Below are 17,487 nucleotides of genomic sequence, written 5' to 3' on the forward strand. Positions count from 1 at the left end.
AACAATAAATACCCTTAACCGTTATGAATAACATGGGTTGAATACCCTATATAAGTGTTTGAAAAGGCTAATGAAGTATGTTATGAAAAGTTTTAAATTTTAATTCTCCCCCATGAAGTTTGAAAAGCCATGCACTTTTGCCAAGCTGGGACTAAAGGACTCAAAATCCTTAGCAAAAATAATTCGAAACTTAGCCCAAACTAGACAATTACTTCAAGGAAAACAACTTCATTCTCAGCTGATCTCGTCTGGGTATCCATTATGCACTTTTTTAACCAACCATCTTCTTAACATGTACTCAAAATGTGGTCAATTAGATTACTCAGTTAAACTGTTTGATAAAATGTCTCAAAGAAACTTAGTTTCTTGGACTGCTATGGTTACTGGGTTTTCTCAGAATTTACATTATTTTGAAGCCATATCTACTTTTTGTGAAATGAGAATTGCTGGGGAAAATCCGACCCAGTTTGCTTTTTCGAGTGTTATTAAGGCTTGTGCTTCTGCTGGGTTGGTTGAGTTTGGGGAGCAAATTCATTGCCTCGCATTGAAATTTGGGTTTGGGTCTGATATTTTTGTTGTTAGCAATTTGGTTGACATGTATTCAAAGTGTGGAGTTATGGTTAATGCTCATAATGTTTTCCAAGAAATGGAGTGTAAAGATGAGGTCTTGTGGACTGCTTTGATTGATGGATATGCAAAGAATGGTCCTTTCGAGGATGCATTGTCAGCTTATAAGAATATGGTTAAAGAGGGAATTGGTATTGATAAGTTTGTTCTTTGTAGCACTTTAAGTGCTTGTGCAGCATTAAAGGCTTTAAATTTTGGGAAATGTCTCCATTCAGTTATGGTGAAGAAGGGGTTTGAGTTGGAGATTTCAGTGGGAAATGCTCTTACTGATATGTACTCAAAGGTGGGAGATATGGAAAGCGCCTCAAATGTGTTTGGAATTGACTCTGATTGTAGAAATATTGTGTCATGTTCTTCATTGATTGATGGATATGTTGAAATGGATCGAATGGAGGATGCTTTAAGTGTTTATGTTCGGCTCCGGAGGCAAGGAATTGAACCTAATGAATTCACTTTCTCGAGCTTGATCAAGGCTTGTTCCAGTCAAGCTGCACTTGAGCAAGGTACACAGCTTCATGCTGAAGTGATTAAATTCAATTTTGATAGTAACCCTTTTGTTTCTTCAGTTCTTGTTGATATGTATGGAAAATGCGGGTTGCTTGATGACTCTATTCGAGTATTTGATGAGATTGAAAATGCAACTGAATTTGCATGGAATTCAATGTTAAGTGTGTTTGCTCAGCATGGTTTAGGAAAAGATGCTATTCAACTATTTAACAGGATGAAGAACGAAGGAGTGGAACCAAATGCGATAACGTTTGTCAGTCTTCTAAGAGGCTGTAGTCATTCTGGTTTAGTGGAGGACGGGTTAAGCTTTTTTAAAGCTATGGAGAAGACTTTTGGAGTCATGCCTAGAGAAGAGCATTATTCTTGTGTTATTGACTTACTTGGTCGTGCCGGACAGCTTAAAGAAGCTGAAGATTTTATAAACAAGATGCCATTTGAACCAAATGCTTTTGGATGGTGTTCTTTCCTTGGAGCTTGCAAAATCCATGGTGATAAAGAAAGAGGTAAACTTGCAGCTGAAAAATTGATGCAACTTGAACCCGAAAATAGTGGAGCTCCTGTTTTGCTTTCAAATATTTATGCTAAGGAGCAACAATGGGAAGATGTGAGAACATTGAGGAAGATGATGCAAGATTTTAATGTTAAGAAACTACCAGGTTATAGCTGGGTTGATGTTGGAAACAAAACCCATATTTTTGGTGTTGAAGACTGGTCTCATCCTCAAATGAAAGCAATTTATGATAAGCTTGATGCTCTTTCAGGTCAGATAAAGGCGGCCGGATATGTCCCTTCCACAGATTCCATTCCCTTAGATGTGGATGTTAGCGTTAAAGAGAAGATACTTCAACATCACAGTGAGAGACTTGCCATTGCATTTGCACTAATAAGCATTCCAAGTGGGAAGCCAATTATTGTAAAGAAAAATTTAAGGGTCTGCTCGGATTGTCACTCTGCAATTAAGTACATATCAAAGTTGATTGGAAGAAAAATTATTGTCAGGGACAATAGTAGATTCCATCATTTCTCAAATGGCTTGTGTTCTTGTGGAGATTTTTGGTAAGGTTTTTGACATCTTAAAGTTAACATTAGGGAAATATATATATTGCATCACTTCTTAGAGTTGAACAGTTTTGGATGCTGGAAAATCTGCAGAAGAGCTTGGAGGTACATGCCATTGCAAATTCTTTAAACTTCAAACAATGTGCCTGTCTATCATTAAGAAATGGGAACATCATGCATATTCCTGTTACATTTTTCTGTATGAATCTGCTTACCGAAGTTTGGTTTCATGTATTCTTTGACGGTATTCATCTGCATGTTCCTGTTGTTCTTTGCCACATTATAAGCTTACGGATGCTCGGTTTCATGTTTTTCTTTGACAGCATTCTACTGCATTGCATTGCTAATATGCAATATCAAATTTAATTCTTCAGTTAACATTACCACTGAATAAAACAAATCGAGTAAACTCATCTTTACTTATCATCAAATGCACTCTATACAAGCTAAGTTTTATTTAAACATGTACTGAAACAAGTTCTATCCTAAATTTGTGAAATTTACACAACTTCTTGAAGGGGGGGATGTGTAGCTGCTTGCATTCTAAGGCAACAAACTATATATAGAACCAACTACTAGCATTCTCTATTTTCGAACAAGCTTTTGCATATAATATCCAGAAATGGAAACCAGTATGTGAAACTAAGCAGTGCTTTCAGAGTGAAGCATAAGTACATTGGTTGAGACACTGCAGAAAATCATTCAAGCTCTCGGGTAGCGTGAATGGCCTTTCTTCTTCAGGAACTCAGGGATGTCCACTGAACCACCTTCATTGAAAGAAGGCCGCCGATTAATTCCAAGACCAGTATCTCCCTGTGCCAGTTGACCTGCCTGCGTTTTAATGGAAATCTAGTATAAACAGGCATATGTGTGTGTGCATGAGTGCGTGTGAGAGAGAGAGAGCAACAGAGTTACCTGAGACCTTTCACCTTCTTCTTGATTTTTAAATCCCGTGGCGATTAAAGTTATACTGACCTAAAAGAAAGACCATAGTGACGATTGCCATAAAATTAGTGATTCATACTTAGGACCATGAATGATGTTTACCAGGCAATGTGTAAACATGAACTTGTTTATTACCTAAATGAAGAACCAAGAGAGAAGACAGGCCTATATGGTTTTCATTGTTAATTCAAGAGCTTGAATTAAAATCATTGTGCACTCTATCTATATTTGACCTTATTCTCCATACCTTAAATATCAAGAAGAAATGAATGACTAAATAAGCCAGGGTAGCAGAGATGCAATCCCATCAACAATCTCATTGCTGAGATACTGAGCTAGGAAGCACGAATTAGATACATTAGACATTAAACACAAAGGCAAGGCATCTCTTATAGGACCAACATGTTACCTGCTTTTCTGAATGTTTAAATAATTTCATTGTTATTCTTGTAACATATGCTTTCATTATAATTACAGTTAGACAGAAGGCGTATGCAAAGTAATGCGTACACAGTAAAGTTCACCAATAAATTCCAGATTTTAGCCCTACTTCTCAGAATGTTAATTCAATGAAGGTATTGGGGGAACGCAAGCACGAACAAGAGTACATCTCTTTATTTTGTGACAGTCAGAGTGCCTTGTATCTTGTAAGAATCCTGCTTTTCACTCAAGAACGAAACACATCCGGGTCCAGTATCACTTCGTTCATGAGAAAGTGGGACGGTAGATATACAGAAAATTTATACCAAAGACAACATAGCAGATTTCATGACAAAGGTAATGAATACTGATAAGTTTGTTTGGCGTCAATCCTCTATTGGCCTGATAGAGACGTGAGCAACATGAAAAGTGCAAGGTAGAAAGAATGGTGTGAAGATATGATTATCCTAATCAAATCTTCAAGTGGGAGATTTTGGTTGATTAATGCCAAGTAAAAAGTTGGTTGCATTGAAAGCCACCAAATTAGGCTAGTAGTTGCAAGTTGGAAACTTATTAAAGAGATAATTGTTGTTTTAGTCTCTTACATTAATGGGTTATTTATAGTTTGGTCCCTGAAGCTCAACTATTAATAGCCTAACCATTTTAGCATTTAAGATCATCCCAAAATCAGAGAAGTTAGAGAGTGTTGTTTCTCCTTTTATCAAAAGAGAACTTTCATTATTTTCTCCTTATTAAAGTGAGATAAGTTGTAATTCCTAATTTTCTCATAGTGAAATTCTTTCTATCCTTGCCCATGGTGTTTTTCACCTATATTAATTAGGGGGTTTTCCACGTAAAATCTCTGTCTTCTTTGTTCTCGCTGTTATTCTTTCACAATTTCCCTCTACTCGACGACTGTATTCGCAACAAATGGTATCAGACCAGGTTTGGATGTGTATATCTACTTATTACATTCTCTGCGGTTGCCACTAAAAGGTGGATCCTCCACAACAGAAAGTTAGATTATTACTTGCTCACCAAAGGTGTTGGGCAGTATTCACATAAAATAGTGAAATAGTGGGAGCTATTTGTTATAGAAGCAATGGAAACAAAATTTGAGATTGAAAGTTAGAGAGTTTTAGAGAATGTTGTTTCCAATGCTTCTATAATAGATAACTCCCACTATTTCACTATTTGATGTGAATAGTGCCCAACAATTTCGGTGCGTAAGTAATAATCTAACTTATGTTCTATTGTGGAGTATCCACCTGTCAGTGGCAACCACAGAGAATAGGATAAGTAGATATACACACCCAAACCTGGCTCTGATACTATTTGTTGCGAATAAAACAAAATTGCAACTCATAATTTGAGAGAATAAAGAAGACACAGATTTTACGTGAAAAACCCCTAATTAATATAGGGGGAAAAAACCACGAGCAAGGATAGAAGAATTTCACTATGAGAAAACTAGGAATTACAACTTCTCTCACTTTGACAAGGAGAAAACAATGAAAATTCTCTCTTGATAAAAGGAGAAACAACACTCTCTAACTTTTATGGCTGCGGAATGATTTTCGGATTGTGATGATCTTAAATGCTAAAATGGTTAGGTTATTTATAGTTGAACTTCAGGGATCAAACTATAAATAACCCATTAATGTAAGAGACTAAAACAATAATTATCCCTTTAATAATTTTCCAACTTGCAACTACTAGCCTAATTTAGTGGTTTTTTTGATGGCTTTCAATGCAACCAACTTTGACTTGGCATTAATCAACAACAGTGCTGTCATGGCATACTCTTGATTAGAACTGCAGTGAAGTGGATGACATACTTAAATTATGGTAATCAAACTATAGGTATGCAAATGACTGTTACCAAGTCTAAAACTTTGGTATCACTAAATTAGAACAAGTATGAACTTACTTGGCTACTAAGTGATGGATCTATCACTGCTCCAAATATTAAGTTGGCAGCAGGATCCACAAGATCATATATAACCTCAGCTGCAGCATTGACCTACAGAAAAAAAAAAGAAAAAAAGATCACATGTCAAATGATGCATACGAGAAGAGAAATAAAATAACTCACTTGTATTGCTTGACTGAGAGAGTTAGTAGCAAAGGAATACCTCAAACAATGTTAGATCACTTCCACCAGTTATGTTCCACACGATTCCAGTGGCTCTTTCTATACCAAGATCTAACAAAGGTGACTGGATTGCATTTAGTGCAGCATCTCTTGCCCTTGTTTTTCCTACAAACCAGACAAAGTAACTTGTCAATAGAAAGGCAATTTAAATACATAATTACCAACAAATAAACTAAAGTGTTGCAATGGGAAGAGATCACGACCATATGACATGAAAAATCATCAATAAGTACTGCCAATAAAAGGAAAAAGAAAAGAAAATGGATAGTCTACAATCACTTGTATTTTGTTACATGGCGAAAAGAAAAGAGGTAGAAACTTCATGCATTCATGGTCGAAACTTTGGTGCATTATCTTCTGAGAAAAAAGAAAGTCCAATCCGTACCGTCTTTATCATTTATGAAACACAACTCAGAAACATGTAACATGATGGTGGTCCAAGTTCTTTGCATTAAGGTATGAATGAACCATGCAAGAAGCTTGAGAAACCTTTATTTTTTTCTCCTATTTTCACCCTACTTCGACATTATAAACGCTAATGATCTCTTTGAATTACCAGTAGCAGTTCCTATCCCCATTAGTGAAGAACCTGCATTTGCCATTATAGTTCGCACATCAGCAAAGTCCACATTCACTAGCCCTGGAATCTGCAATGTGGAGATTCAAAAGCAATTAGGGTCCAGAAGTATGGTTCCAAGCTTCTAATACTTCAACTTCTGTGCCGTCCAAAGCAGTTCACATATGAATGTTGGATTGGGAGGTTTGCATACCGTAATTATATCAGAGATACCACGAACACCTTGTCGAAGAATATCATCAGCCAGATTAAATGCTTCTGTTACTGGAGTAGATGGGGAAACTGCAGTCAACAACTTGTCGTTTGGAATAACAATTAGCGTGTCAACATTTTCTCTTAGAGCTGCAATTCCTTCCTGTGCTTGAACAGTCCTTCGTCTTCCTTCAAAAGAAAAAGGGGTAGTGGCAATACCGACAGTTAATATACCCATGGACTTCGCAAGCCCTGCAATTACAGGAGCTCCCCCGGTTCCAGTTCCTCCGCCCATTCCAGCCTGCAAATGCATACTAGAAATCCTATGTAAAATGTTAAAGAAAGATACTAGAAAACAAATAAAAGCCAAGATCCCAAGTGTTCATCCTAACTTTGAACTAATATGAATTTATCACGACCCCATGCGTTACATTACCAGAAGAAACGATTTTTCCAATGGAAAATTAGAGAACAAATAGTTTTATGAACTAATATGAACCATCAAATATAAGACAGATCAGACTCTAGGCAACAATATGATCAGATATACAACAAAAGTTTTATGGATTTTTACCTTAAATGCTAGCAACACATATTGGGTGCCGGTGCTCACCTCATAATAACAACTTAAGCTAGGGTAAAAGTACCATGAAGGCCCCTGTACTAAAAGTCAAATTGCATTTTGCTCCCTTTACTCACAAAACGGGCAAATTAGTTCCAGTATGTTAAATCAAAGAGTAAACTACATTCTGTTAAAATTTTTATCCATTTCTACAAATTGTTAAAAACTGGCGTGGCTAATGGAATAAACGGATAGTTATACGTGACGTGCCACTTGCACCTCATGCAGACATATAGGGACCAAATTTTAACAGTAAAAGTGGATGGAATTTTTAACAAAAGGACCAGTTTGCTCTTTAATCTAATGTATGGCGACTAGTTTGCCTATTTTTTGAGTAGAGGGGGCAAAATGCAATTTGGCTTCTAGTGTAAGGGCTTCCATGGTACTTTTACCGTTAAGCTAGCTCCCAGAGAAATAATATATAATTCTTACACACCTTTACACTAGACTTCGAGGATATTAATTAATGATTCAATTGATTCAATGGACTTCATGAAACAAGAAACCATGTATCAGCAGCCAAATTGTATTTATTATATGATTAATGCATATCACTTTAATTAGGTCGAAAGGAATATTTTCTTCAAGGAATATCCTTCACTAGTCTCCATGAGGAGTCCGCTTAAAAGTAATAAACAGAACATAAAATTGTTGCATAGCATATTTTGCTCAATTTTGCATACTATTATAAACAAAAGCAACAGAATAGTGACGGTTTAGATTCAAGACACTCATGAAATCAGATTAGTAACACTAACAGTAATAATCCAAACTCTACTCAAATGATTAAAACTGTAGATTGGGAACTTACAGTTACAAAAACCATATCAGCACCATAAAGAGCCTCTTCTATTGACTCTTTGCTCTCTTTCGCAGCATTCATGCCAATTTCTGGATTCCCACCAGCACCAAGACCCCTAGTTAGCTCCTGACCGATTTGCAAACGATGCTTGGGGAAGACAGGTGACATTTTCATAGCTTGAACATCTGTGTTAACGATCCAAAATTCTACACCCTGCATTTCGCTCTCTATCATACGATTAACAGCATTTGACCCACCACCACCAACACCGATAACTTTGATCTTAGCTTCATTGTTATTATTTGAACTATTCATGTCTCCTAAGAACTCGGTGACACTTCCACTAGAACTCTCTTTTCTTGGATTGGTTATCATATTGTTCCCTTCACCTCTAAGCATTGGAACTTCATGATGTAGGTTTAGAAAACGGTCTTTGTTTTGATACGGACTGACACTGTGAGAATTGGTGGAACATCTAAGATGAGGCATGATAGACCTTAGGCCGGCCCTTGAAAACCCGATTTTCCCATCACAGAGCTTAAGGCAGCTAAGTCTGCCTGTAGGATTTTCCAATAACACTCTCCCACCAAGAACATTAAGTACCCCCATTGGTCTAATATCAGAAGCAGTTGCCATTTTATAAGGCAGCACTAGGAATCAAATTTATGATACAAGCCAGATAATTTAGAAGCCTAAATAGCTTAAATTTCAAGTTTGCAACTCAATTTTCATTCAATACCTGCATAAAACCCACAATTAAATCAAAATTATATTCCCAAACACCTAGTAAAACCCATTAGCTAAAACACTATCAGTGTCCATTTTGCAGATTGACCTTAAAACTAAAGGTAATCGCTAAAGGGCTATAACTTTCTCAAATGAAGAGCATAAAAGTGAAGTATAACATCAAACAAGTTGCCAATATACATTCAGAAATTCCACCATATGCACACGCACACTACCTAAAATGCCTCAACTTTGAAGTTCACAGCAAACCAAATTTACAATTCAAAGTAAAAGGTTCAAAGATAAAGTGTACAAACAAGACAAAATGCATCAAAAATTTTATCTGGGTATTAATTAAAAGGAGAAACGAAAGAACCTGAAAGAGATTCAGAGTGGACTAAACCAGAAACAGCAAAGTTCCCTCAGGGCATTTGAGTGGCTGAAAAGCCCAAAGATTGTGGAAATGGGTGCAAGGTTTTTTCTTTTTTGGATTTTAGCAATGCGGTTTCCTTTGCCAGGTGGTTGTTAAAAAATAATATTACAAATCCCAACATAAAGAAAATATCTTGTGAAGTAAAGAGAAGAAGGCCAGAATTTGTGAGAAATATGAATAGTGCCCTTATCGGCCAGGGTTTAAGTGTAGCCCTTAAAAATGGTTAAACCCTTTTTTGTTTTTGTCTTGATTGTCACTGGTGGGACTGGGGGCTCGTCACAAACAAAAGTTCTTTTCTTTCTTTGGATGGAAGAAATGAAAGAATAAGACGTTTCATTTAAGTGGGGATAATAGCCCAAGTTTCCATTTTTCATTTTCTCACAATCCAAACAAAGGTCTGAGTTTCCAATAGTCGACATCAAAGGCCTCTCTCCCAAGTCCCGACCCAATCTTTGCTTTTTCCATTTTCACTAGCCTGTTGTAATATTAGTTGTGGATTTCAAGATCCTTTGTGATAAGAGAAGATTCTAGCCCACGAATTGATGCTTCCTTACTCAAATTAACCCCTCAAAAAAAACTTCGATGATATTAATTCCATCAATACCACTTTATATGATTTAATCAAATAAATAAAATAAATAAAATTTATATCATTCATAAATCATCCTTTATTCGAACTAATACTTCAAATATTTTGATTCAATCCAATTAACCATAAAATTTAAATCAAGAAAAAAATATTTAACATATTTTTTACTTTTAACTCTTAACTTTACTCGTGGTCAATTTGTGACTTAATTCAATCAACCGATTTAATCTTAATAAAATAAATCATTAATAAATTATAAAATTTTTAAAAAAAATCAATTCAATCACCAATTCGTTCTATCCAACTGCTATATTTTATTTCTATCCAACTGCTATGTTTTATTATATTATATGATCTCAAGGTGCTGAATTCTAAACTTTCTGTATAGTTACATTCTCAAAAATTAGGAATCAAACATTATCGATGAAACAATTTATCGCCCCACGAAAATCTTGGGGCCAAATTTGAGACTAAGATGATATACAAGCAACGACATACCTTTCCATGACTTGTATGAACACTAAAACCATATACATACATATATATATATCATCAGTTTAGACTTCAGAAATTTGATTATTCATAAAAATCATATTCCCAAAAGAAGACTTTATAAATATCCACCAACTATCATGTGTCTAAAGGTGTTTGATGATGTTCTTCAGTGTGAGGTTATGTCATTGGTTTTGAGAGCTTCCACCATCAATGCCTGCATCATATTCCATGGATTTTTACATTTTATAGCATAGGCATTGCAATTACTGATCTAAGATGATGAGGGAAACAAATAGAAAAGAGAAGGGTAAATATCCATTTTCGTACCTGAAGAAGGTTTAAATTGGTACCTAAGGTTTGCTTCAAGGTTCAATTTAGTACCTAAACTATGTTGGCCCAATTAAATACTTGAACTTTGCTTTATAGTTCATATTGGTCCAAATAAGACATTTACAGTCGGTACCAATTCAAACTAAAAAGCCAAGTTTAGGTACCAAATTGAACCTTCAAGCCAAGTTTAAGTACCTAATTGGAACCAAAAAAACCTTAGGAACATTGAAGCAAAGTTTAGGTACCTAAATGCATATTTACCCAAAAAAGAAATAAAAGAATAACTAAAATACTTGCCTTGAGCATGCATCTTCTTTTCTGGCTCATAATGGACCACTTAGATTTCTTCTCATTACTCTTAGTTTCTCTTTAGCTTTCTGGGCTTTGGTTTGTGTTTTCATTGACCATTCCTCAAAGTACTGCAAGGACAAAAAAGAAAAAGAAAAAGAAAAAAAACACCAAAAATAGGATGAACAAAGCAAAAAAATGAATCTAGTATGATGCTTGTAGCCATCAATGCTTATATTTCCTACTCTTATGCATGTTACCCCCATCATAAAGTTCTATAACTTTGCCCTTCTGATCATCTTTTTGTATTCTCTACTTCATATGGTGCATTGTAAAGCACATGTAATCAGTTGAATGATTTACCTGTTGCTTTCTTTTCCTCTCGAGTTCCACCTGTTGAAATGTAAGTAAAATGAGATTAAGCTGCCATATTATATATGATAAAAGCTACATCAAGATCTGAAATTTTGATAAATGCGAAAAGTAATACGAATGTCACCAAAGCCTGCTTGAGGTGAGTATTCTCTTGTTTCAATTGGTTCAATTCTGCTTCTAGCTCAACTGTATATGCCTGTTAAATATAACCAACCTAGTAAGAATTGAAGTATTATGCCTATATACTAATGACCTACACAACAGAAGATTATTTCTCTACCAGAAAATATATATGTATAATTGTATACACATGCATATATATGCATTCACTTCCAGCAAACAGTAGTTGTAGGTAGTACCTGTTTTCTAGCTCTAGACCTTGCAGCTGATTCCCTATTCTTAATCATCCTGCGTTGCCTTCTCTCGACTACTTTTTCTATTGGACCATCAATGATTCTTTTCCTTCCTCGTAGTCCACCTATCTCTATCCCAAATTGAGTGGCTGCATTATCAACTTGATTGGTACATACCCCATCTGGTGATACCGGACTTATTGGTGATACCACTCCCATTGCCTGTCCCGGTCCATAGCCACCAGCTGCACCTACTTTTCCGTTATAAAAGATGGCTGTTGACAGTGGGGCAGCAGCTGGCTGGTAGCCGCCACCCCCCTTACCATCATTAAGATAGCCTTATGAGTCACCAAGGACTCCACTTGGAGGCATTGTTTGATATGTACTCCCACCAAAGCCACCACTGCCACCCATTCCCATAATTGGCCTGGGAACAAAACTCGGACCCACTGCAGGGTTATTGCTAGCTTGATGCAACCCGAACTGTTGTTGATGTTGTGAATGCGGCGGTACTGCCGGTGGTACGCATGGTTCCCGAACTACACCTGCCTTAACCAAGAAATCTTCCAAGGTCATTTCCCCAAAAGTCGGTTGTCGAGTACTAGTATTCTCAGCATTCTGCACATTGCTCTTGTTACTCTGTCCTTGTCCTTGCTGCACTTTATGTATCTCAGACCAAACTTCATCGACAGTTTTCCGACACAATGGTGCCGGAAGTGAAAGCGAGCCTTGTCGAGGCAAGCTAGACTGCCTAGCTACACCTTTACTGCTTGCTGTTTCATTCAAAGATAAGTTAACATGATTGCTAACCTGTTCATTTACACCATTGTTGTGATGATTGTTATTAATGGAGTTTGTAGCTTGGTTTTCTTCAGCATTCCAAATGCTGGTAAGGAACTCGTCCATGTTCATCGACCCAAAGTTCTTCCCACATAACGTGTGCTGGAACTCATCGAGAGTGAGGGAATAAATTGAGGATTGTCTTCCAAGGGCCGATAATGGATGATTCTTTAGCTGCTGGTCCACCTCCTTCAATGTGGACTCGACCTCGCCAACCTCAGAGTTCTCAACCACCATTTTTGCGATGAAATCTTGCTTTAAACTATCAAAAACGAGATTATAATCGATAAATAAGTATTCTAGCAGATTGTTACAGGTGGGGCCAAAGCATGATTCTTGAATATCAACCCAACATGTAAGCAAAAACTAAAATTTAAGGGAAAAAAAAGATAAGTTCGTCCAGAAGGGTGCATTAGACTTTCACTTAGAACAGTCAAGTAAATAAATTGAAGCACATAATGGACATTAATGGGAGTTTAAGTTCAGTTAAGTTAATTTAACAATGGAGGAAATAGAATAATAAATAAGAAAATGATAAATTGGGGTAGTGTATTTTTTTAATGTAGAAGATAAAAAGCTTCAAAAGTGGGTGAACAATAGGAATCTATTAGCTTATCTTGTTTCACTCCACCATCCTCCATGAATTGAAATAAAATATTGTTTTATCATGTCAGAAGATATTACAAGTGCTTTATATTTTCGATATTTATTTAAAATTTTTATGTCAATTTTCTTTTGATACTATATCAATTGTGATTAGTTTAATATTAACTCACATGTAGAAAAATTAATAATTATAAGTAAATATAATTTTAAAACTAGAACAATAATGGTACCTACCAATACAAATTATGGTCATGTTTCCAAATGTTATAATAAAAAGGAGACCTACAGTACAAAGATACCATCTATGGCCTATCTAGACAACAGCTCAGGCTACAATTAAATAATAATAAAAATATTTAAAATTAATTATAAAAAATATATTATTTTATCTATCTATATTATTAATTAAATCTTTAACTGAGCTAATTCCACAAATAATTCAGACACCAATTAAGTTAAAAAAAATAATTAAGCTATATTAGTAATACTAAAGATATATAAGTAATTTAATTTTTTAAAAACTAAAATTCCTATTTTTTCTTTCACCTTTCTATTCAATTTTTATCATTTTTATTTAAACTATTCGCATTTTTTATTTCTTTATTGATAATTATTTGCATTGCTTAATTTCTTTAATAATAATGATTTTTAAAAGGTAATTATTACTTACCTAATAATTTCTATGATTTTTAGGTTATTGTGGTTTTTTCACCTAATCTTTAAAAAAAAAATTCACCCACAATAGTTGACCTCAAATCTAAACATGAAACCTTTTAAAGATTCAAGCTGTGACTCCTAACCATGAATTCCTTTACACCCAATTGATTTCTAAATTTTTCATAATGGTTAAAAGATAATATTCAATATTCAATATAAAAATTATTAAAATTATATTTTATATAAATATAAAATATTTTAAATAGAAAAAAGAAAATATAGCAGGAGCAGAACCAAGAAGATGATCTTTATATAGTGGAGCAAAGATATTGGTGGGCCAAGAGGGGAGCTACAAAGAATCTTTCCTATTTTGGAAAAGATGATAACATACATTGACTAATCAAATATCGCTAAATTAAAATTAAATCCTTTTTTTTCTTCTCATAAGATGATAAAAAAGGGCTAGCTACCTAACAAAAATACCTACTATTCTGCAGTTTTTCATATTCGAATTCCGTGACTATTTTTTAAAATAATGTTTTCTTTAAAATTTAAAGATGTGTTTGAATATGTATTTTCTTTTAGATATGTCTTATCATTACATCGACTTTTGTTGGTGTAATGATAAAATACACGATTGGGAAAAAAAATGTTGCATGATATATAGATAATTGAACGACATATGGATCAGGCAAACTGAATGATACATAAAGGAGCTAAAAGGCTTACCCTAAGTTAAATTAATGACTAAGTAATTGAGTTGATAAATAAATAGGGTGATAGGAGTGTTTGATGTATGTAGTGACAAGTGATTTTTGTTTATTATTAAGATAAATCTTATGTTCATGCCTTCTCTAACCCTTATCAAAATATAATATATATGCATGGAATGGGACAAGCCATAGAGAGAATATAGCTTCAAAACAAGGATTGCAAGAACACATAAAGGGATCCCTATTAACGCATTTCTTGAACCATAAAAGAAGCAAAGAAAGAAACTGAAAAAGCATGTATGAACATACCTGGTTTCAACAAAGGAAAAGAGATATGATTGGAGCTGAAAAAAGATGAAAAAATAAGAGGGTTATTGTGGTTGAAGAAAATGGTTAGGCAGTGGGGAATATAAACAAACACGTAGAGGGTGTAAAAGTGAGTTTAAAGTTTCCCGGCGCAGTGGGGTCCAAAAAAGTCAATTGGAATCGACCCAAAGGAAGGGAAAACTTTATAAAAATTGGGTAATTGTGCTGTCTCCCCAGTTCCAAAATGGTATCGGCGTTGCTTTGATCGACACGTTTCGGCCATGTGGCTTGCTCTGCTTTGCTTTACTGCTCTTAGCTCAACGCGTGTGCTGCTGCTGCTGCCTCTTTTGTTCATCTTAAGTCGACGGAAAGTGAAACCCTTCTCCGTCAGCAACCTAAACCTCCCATTTTACTACTTCTTCGCTTGTGTTTATTGGTATTAAAATATTCCTATTCTACATCAAATACAGGAAGGAATGCTTTTGAAACATAGGTTAAATCCATCATATTATTAATTTGATTAGTCAATTGGTACATATGACTCTAATCAAATAAATTATAAAAATTTACAAAATTAGAAAAATTAAAAATTTTAAAATCGGATTAATCAATTTTTTAACGTGTTTCATACTAGTCGCAATCGTTTTTGTCTTTCATCGGAGTCTGACCATATTTTAACTTATTTCTAATTCAACCAATTTGATTCAATTATGAAAACACTGAAAAGAACTGACCATGAAGCTTATTATAATCCGTGTTGTTTGGATTGGACCAGTTAATCTGACCGATTGAATCGAGAATTGACTGAAAAATTAATCTAAAAGTGACTTTAAAATAATTAGGCCAAAAATCTATATGAAACCAGTTAAAAACTGGTTCAACCAATTTTTTTATATTAACTAGTATAAGAAACATTGATTAAAATTGATTTGAAATTGCTTAGAATCGAACTCAAAATCTCATCATAAATATGCAGTTATAATATTTGAAATCAATATTTCAAAAACTAAAAAGACTAAAAATGATAAAAAAAAACTATTTTTTTGTTATGCATACAAATATATATATTTCTTTTTAATTATTATTTGACAATAATATTGTGCCTATTAATATATTTTACCAATAACAACAATATCAATTGAGTTATATTAATATATTTTAGCTTATTGTTTAATGAGTTTTAGCTCGATTGGAATGGCATTGTTGTTAACGCAGGAGGATATGAGTTCAATTACGCTGAAGTGTATTATCCTCTTATTTATGAATTGGGGAAAGGTTATGAATAGAAGATTATTCAAATATATATATTAGCCTATGAGAGTAAGGGTCCGTTTGTTTATATGTAAAATGTTTTATGTAAAATATTTTCTATATTTTCCATATAAAATAGTTTGGTAAACGGAAAATGACTTACAGGTCAAGATAAAATAAACCTTTTTTTCCTGTAGAATGATTTAACCTTTTGAAAAGCGTAAGTCATTTTTCGGAAAAGAGATCATCTATAGACAATTTTATTTTTATATAAAAATTAACTTAAATCAAACTTAATATTATTATATTCATAATAAATTTCATTTTTATTTTTTAAATATTTAAAATATTATATTTTTCAATATTATTAAACATACATATTTAATTATTTATATTTAATCATATAATAAATTATTAATATAATTTATTAAAATATTTTAATTTTATTTTAATAATAAATTTTAAAAATAATAATTTTAAATAATATTATTCACATGAAAATATTCAATATTAATATTTTAATAATAAATATTTATTACAATTATAAATATATTAATAATAAATATTTTGTAGTATAAAGGTTAAAATATGTCATAAGTCTGTGTATACTTTAACATATTTATAATTTAGCCTTTGTACTTTTATTTTCAAGAATTTAGTCCCTTTACTTTTCAAATTTAAAAATCAAGTCCAATTGTTAACATCGTTAATTTTTTTTGTCAATTTTGTTGATATCACATTTTTAAATAAAAAATATTCACTTAGTAGTCATGTAATTAAAGAATGACGTTTTAATGAATCTGAATTTAACATAATATTTTTAATATATGAAAAAACAATGTAAAATATAAAATTATAGATAAAAATAGATTCAATTAAACAATGAAAAAATTAAGAAAATCTCAAATATATATTTGTTTAATTGAAAACAACTTTTATGAAATATTTTTAATAAATCGACTAAATAATAGAAAATATTTTATACAGATTCATCCAAGAAAATATTTAATATATTTAAAAAAAAAGTTAAAATGTATTCAAATGTGATACTACAAAGTTATGGTTAGACATGTGAGGCACGTGCATTTTTTTTTTTTTTGTGGGACAGTGTGAAAAGTGAATGATGAAAATATGGGTTTAGAATTTAAAAGGACGACAGCATCATGGGTGGATTCGTTGGAATATGGGAATGGGATTGGTAAGGTCGCTGTTTTAGGGGCTGCTTTTGGCTATTTTTGCATTCTTCTTATGATTTAAGTTTAATTTTATTGAATTTGGGATAATATTTAGATAAAATTCTCTTATTGATGTGGACTTCAAGATTTGAATTTGATTTAGATGTTTGAGGAACAAATTCACTTCCACTTCTTTGAGAACATATAAGATCGAACCACCATCAAATGCATCCTTCATTTCAATGTAGTAGTAAGTATATTTGAAGCTATCAACGAATGTTGCACTGTTTGATAGTAATGGTGAGACGCATTGTGCTCTCAAGAAAACATAAATTCGAACCTTAAAAGATAATATTATTGAGAAGTGTAGTCACGAATCCTGAATATAGACCGTAAAACAAACATGTTAGATATCAAGATAAAAAGTATGTTTGAACGAGTCAT

At 33.5% G+C, this 17,487-nt stretch overlaps 2 protein-coding genes across 2 annotated transcripts; one reads left to right on the forward strand and one right to left on the reverse strand.

The window, feature by feature from the left end:
- The first annotated feature begins 82 nt into the window (after positions 1-82).
- Positions 83-2,383, forward strand: LOC107925670 (pentatricopeptide repeat-containing protein At4g33170). Its single transcript, XM_016856379.2, has one exon. The coding sequence runs from the start codon at positions 113-115 to the stop codon at positions 2,192-2,194; it is 2,082 nt and encodes a 693-aa protein (XP_016711868.2). The 5' UTR covers positions 83-112; the 3' UTR covers positions 2,195-2,383.
- Positions 2,384-2,584: 201 nt separating this feature from the next.
- LOC107925671 (cell division protein FtsZ homolog 2-1, chloroplastic) lies at positions 2,585-15,117 on the reverse strand. The gene is given in 12 exon segments (XM_041096122.1): positions 2,585-3,024; positions 3,109-3,168; positions 5,489-5,581; positions 5,694-5,818; positions 6,270-6,360; positions 6,484-6,783; positions 7,916-8,560; positions 10,806-10,898; positions 11,131-11,160; positions 11,267-11,338; positions 11,502-12,597; positions 14,621-15,117. Coding segments are annotated over 11 exon segments (2,709 nt in total). The 5' UTR covers positions 12,573-12,597; positions 14,621-15,117; the 3' UTR covers positions 2,585-2,895.
- Between the last annotated feature and the right edge of the window lie 2,370 nt (positions 15,118-17,487).

The sequence above is a fragment of the Gossypium hirsutum genome, chromosome A01, assembly GCF_007990345.1.
Source record: "Gossypium hirsutum isolate 1008001.06 chromosome A01, Gossypium_hirsutum_v2.1, whole genome shotgun sequence".
Classification (NCBI taxonomy): Eukaryota; Viridiplantae; Streptophyta; class Magnoliopsida; order Malvales; family Malvaceae; genus Gossypium; species Gossypium hirsutum.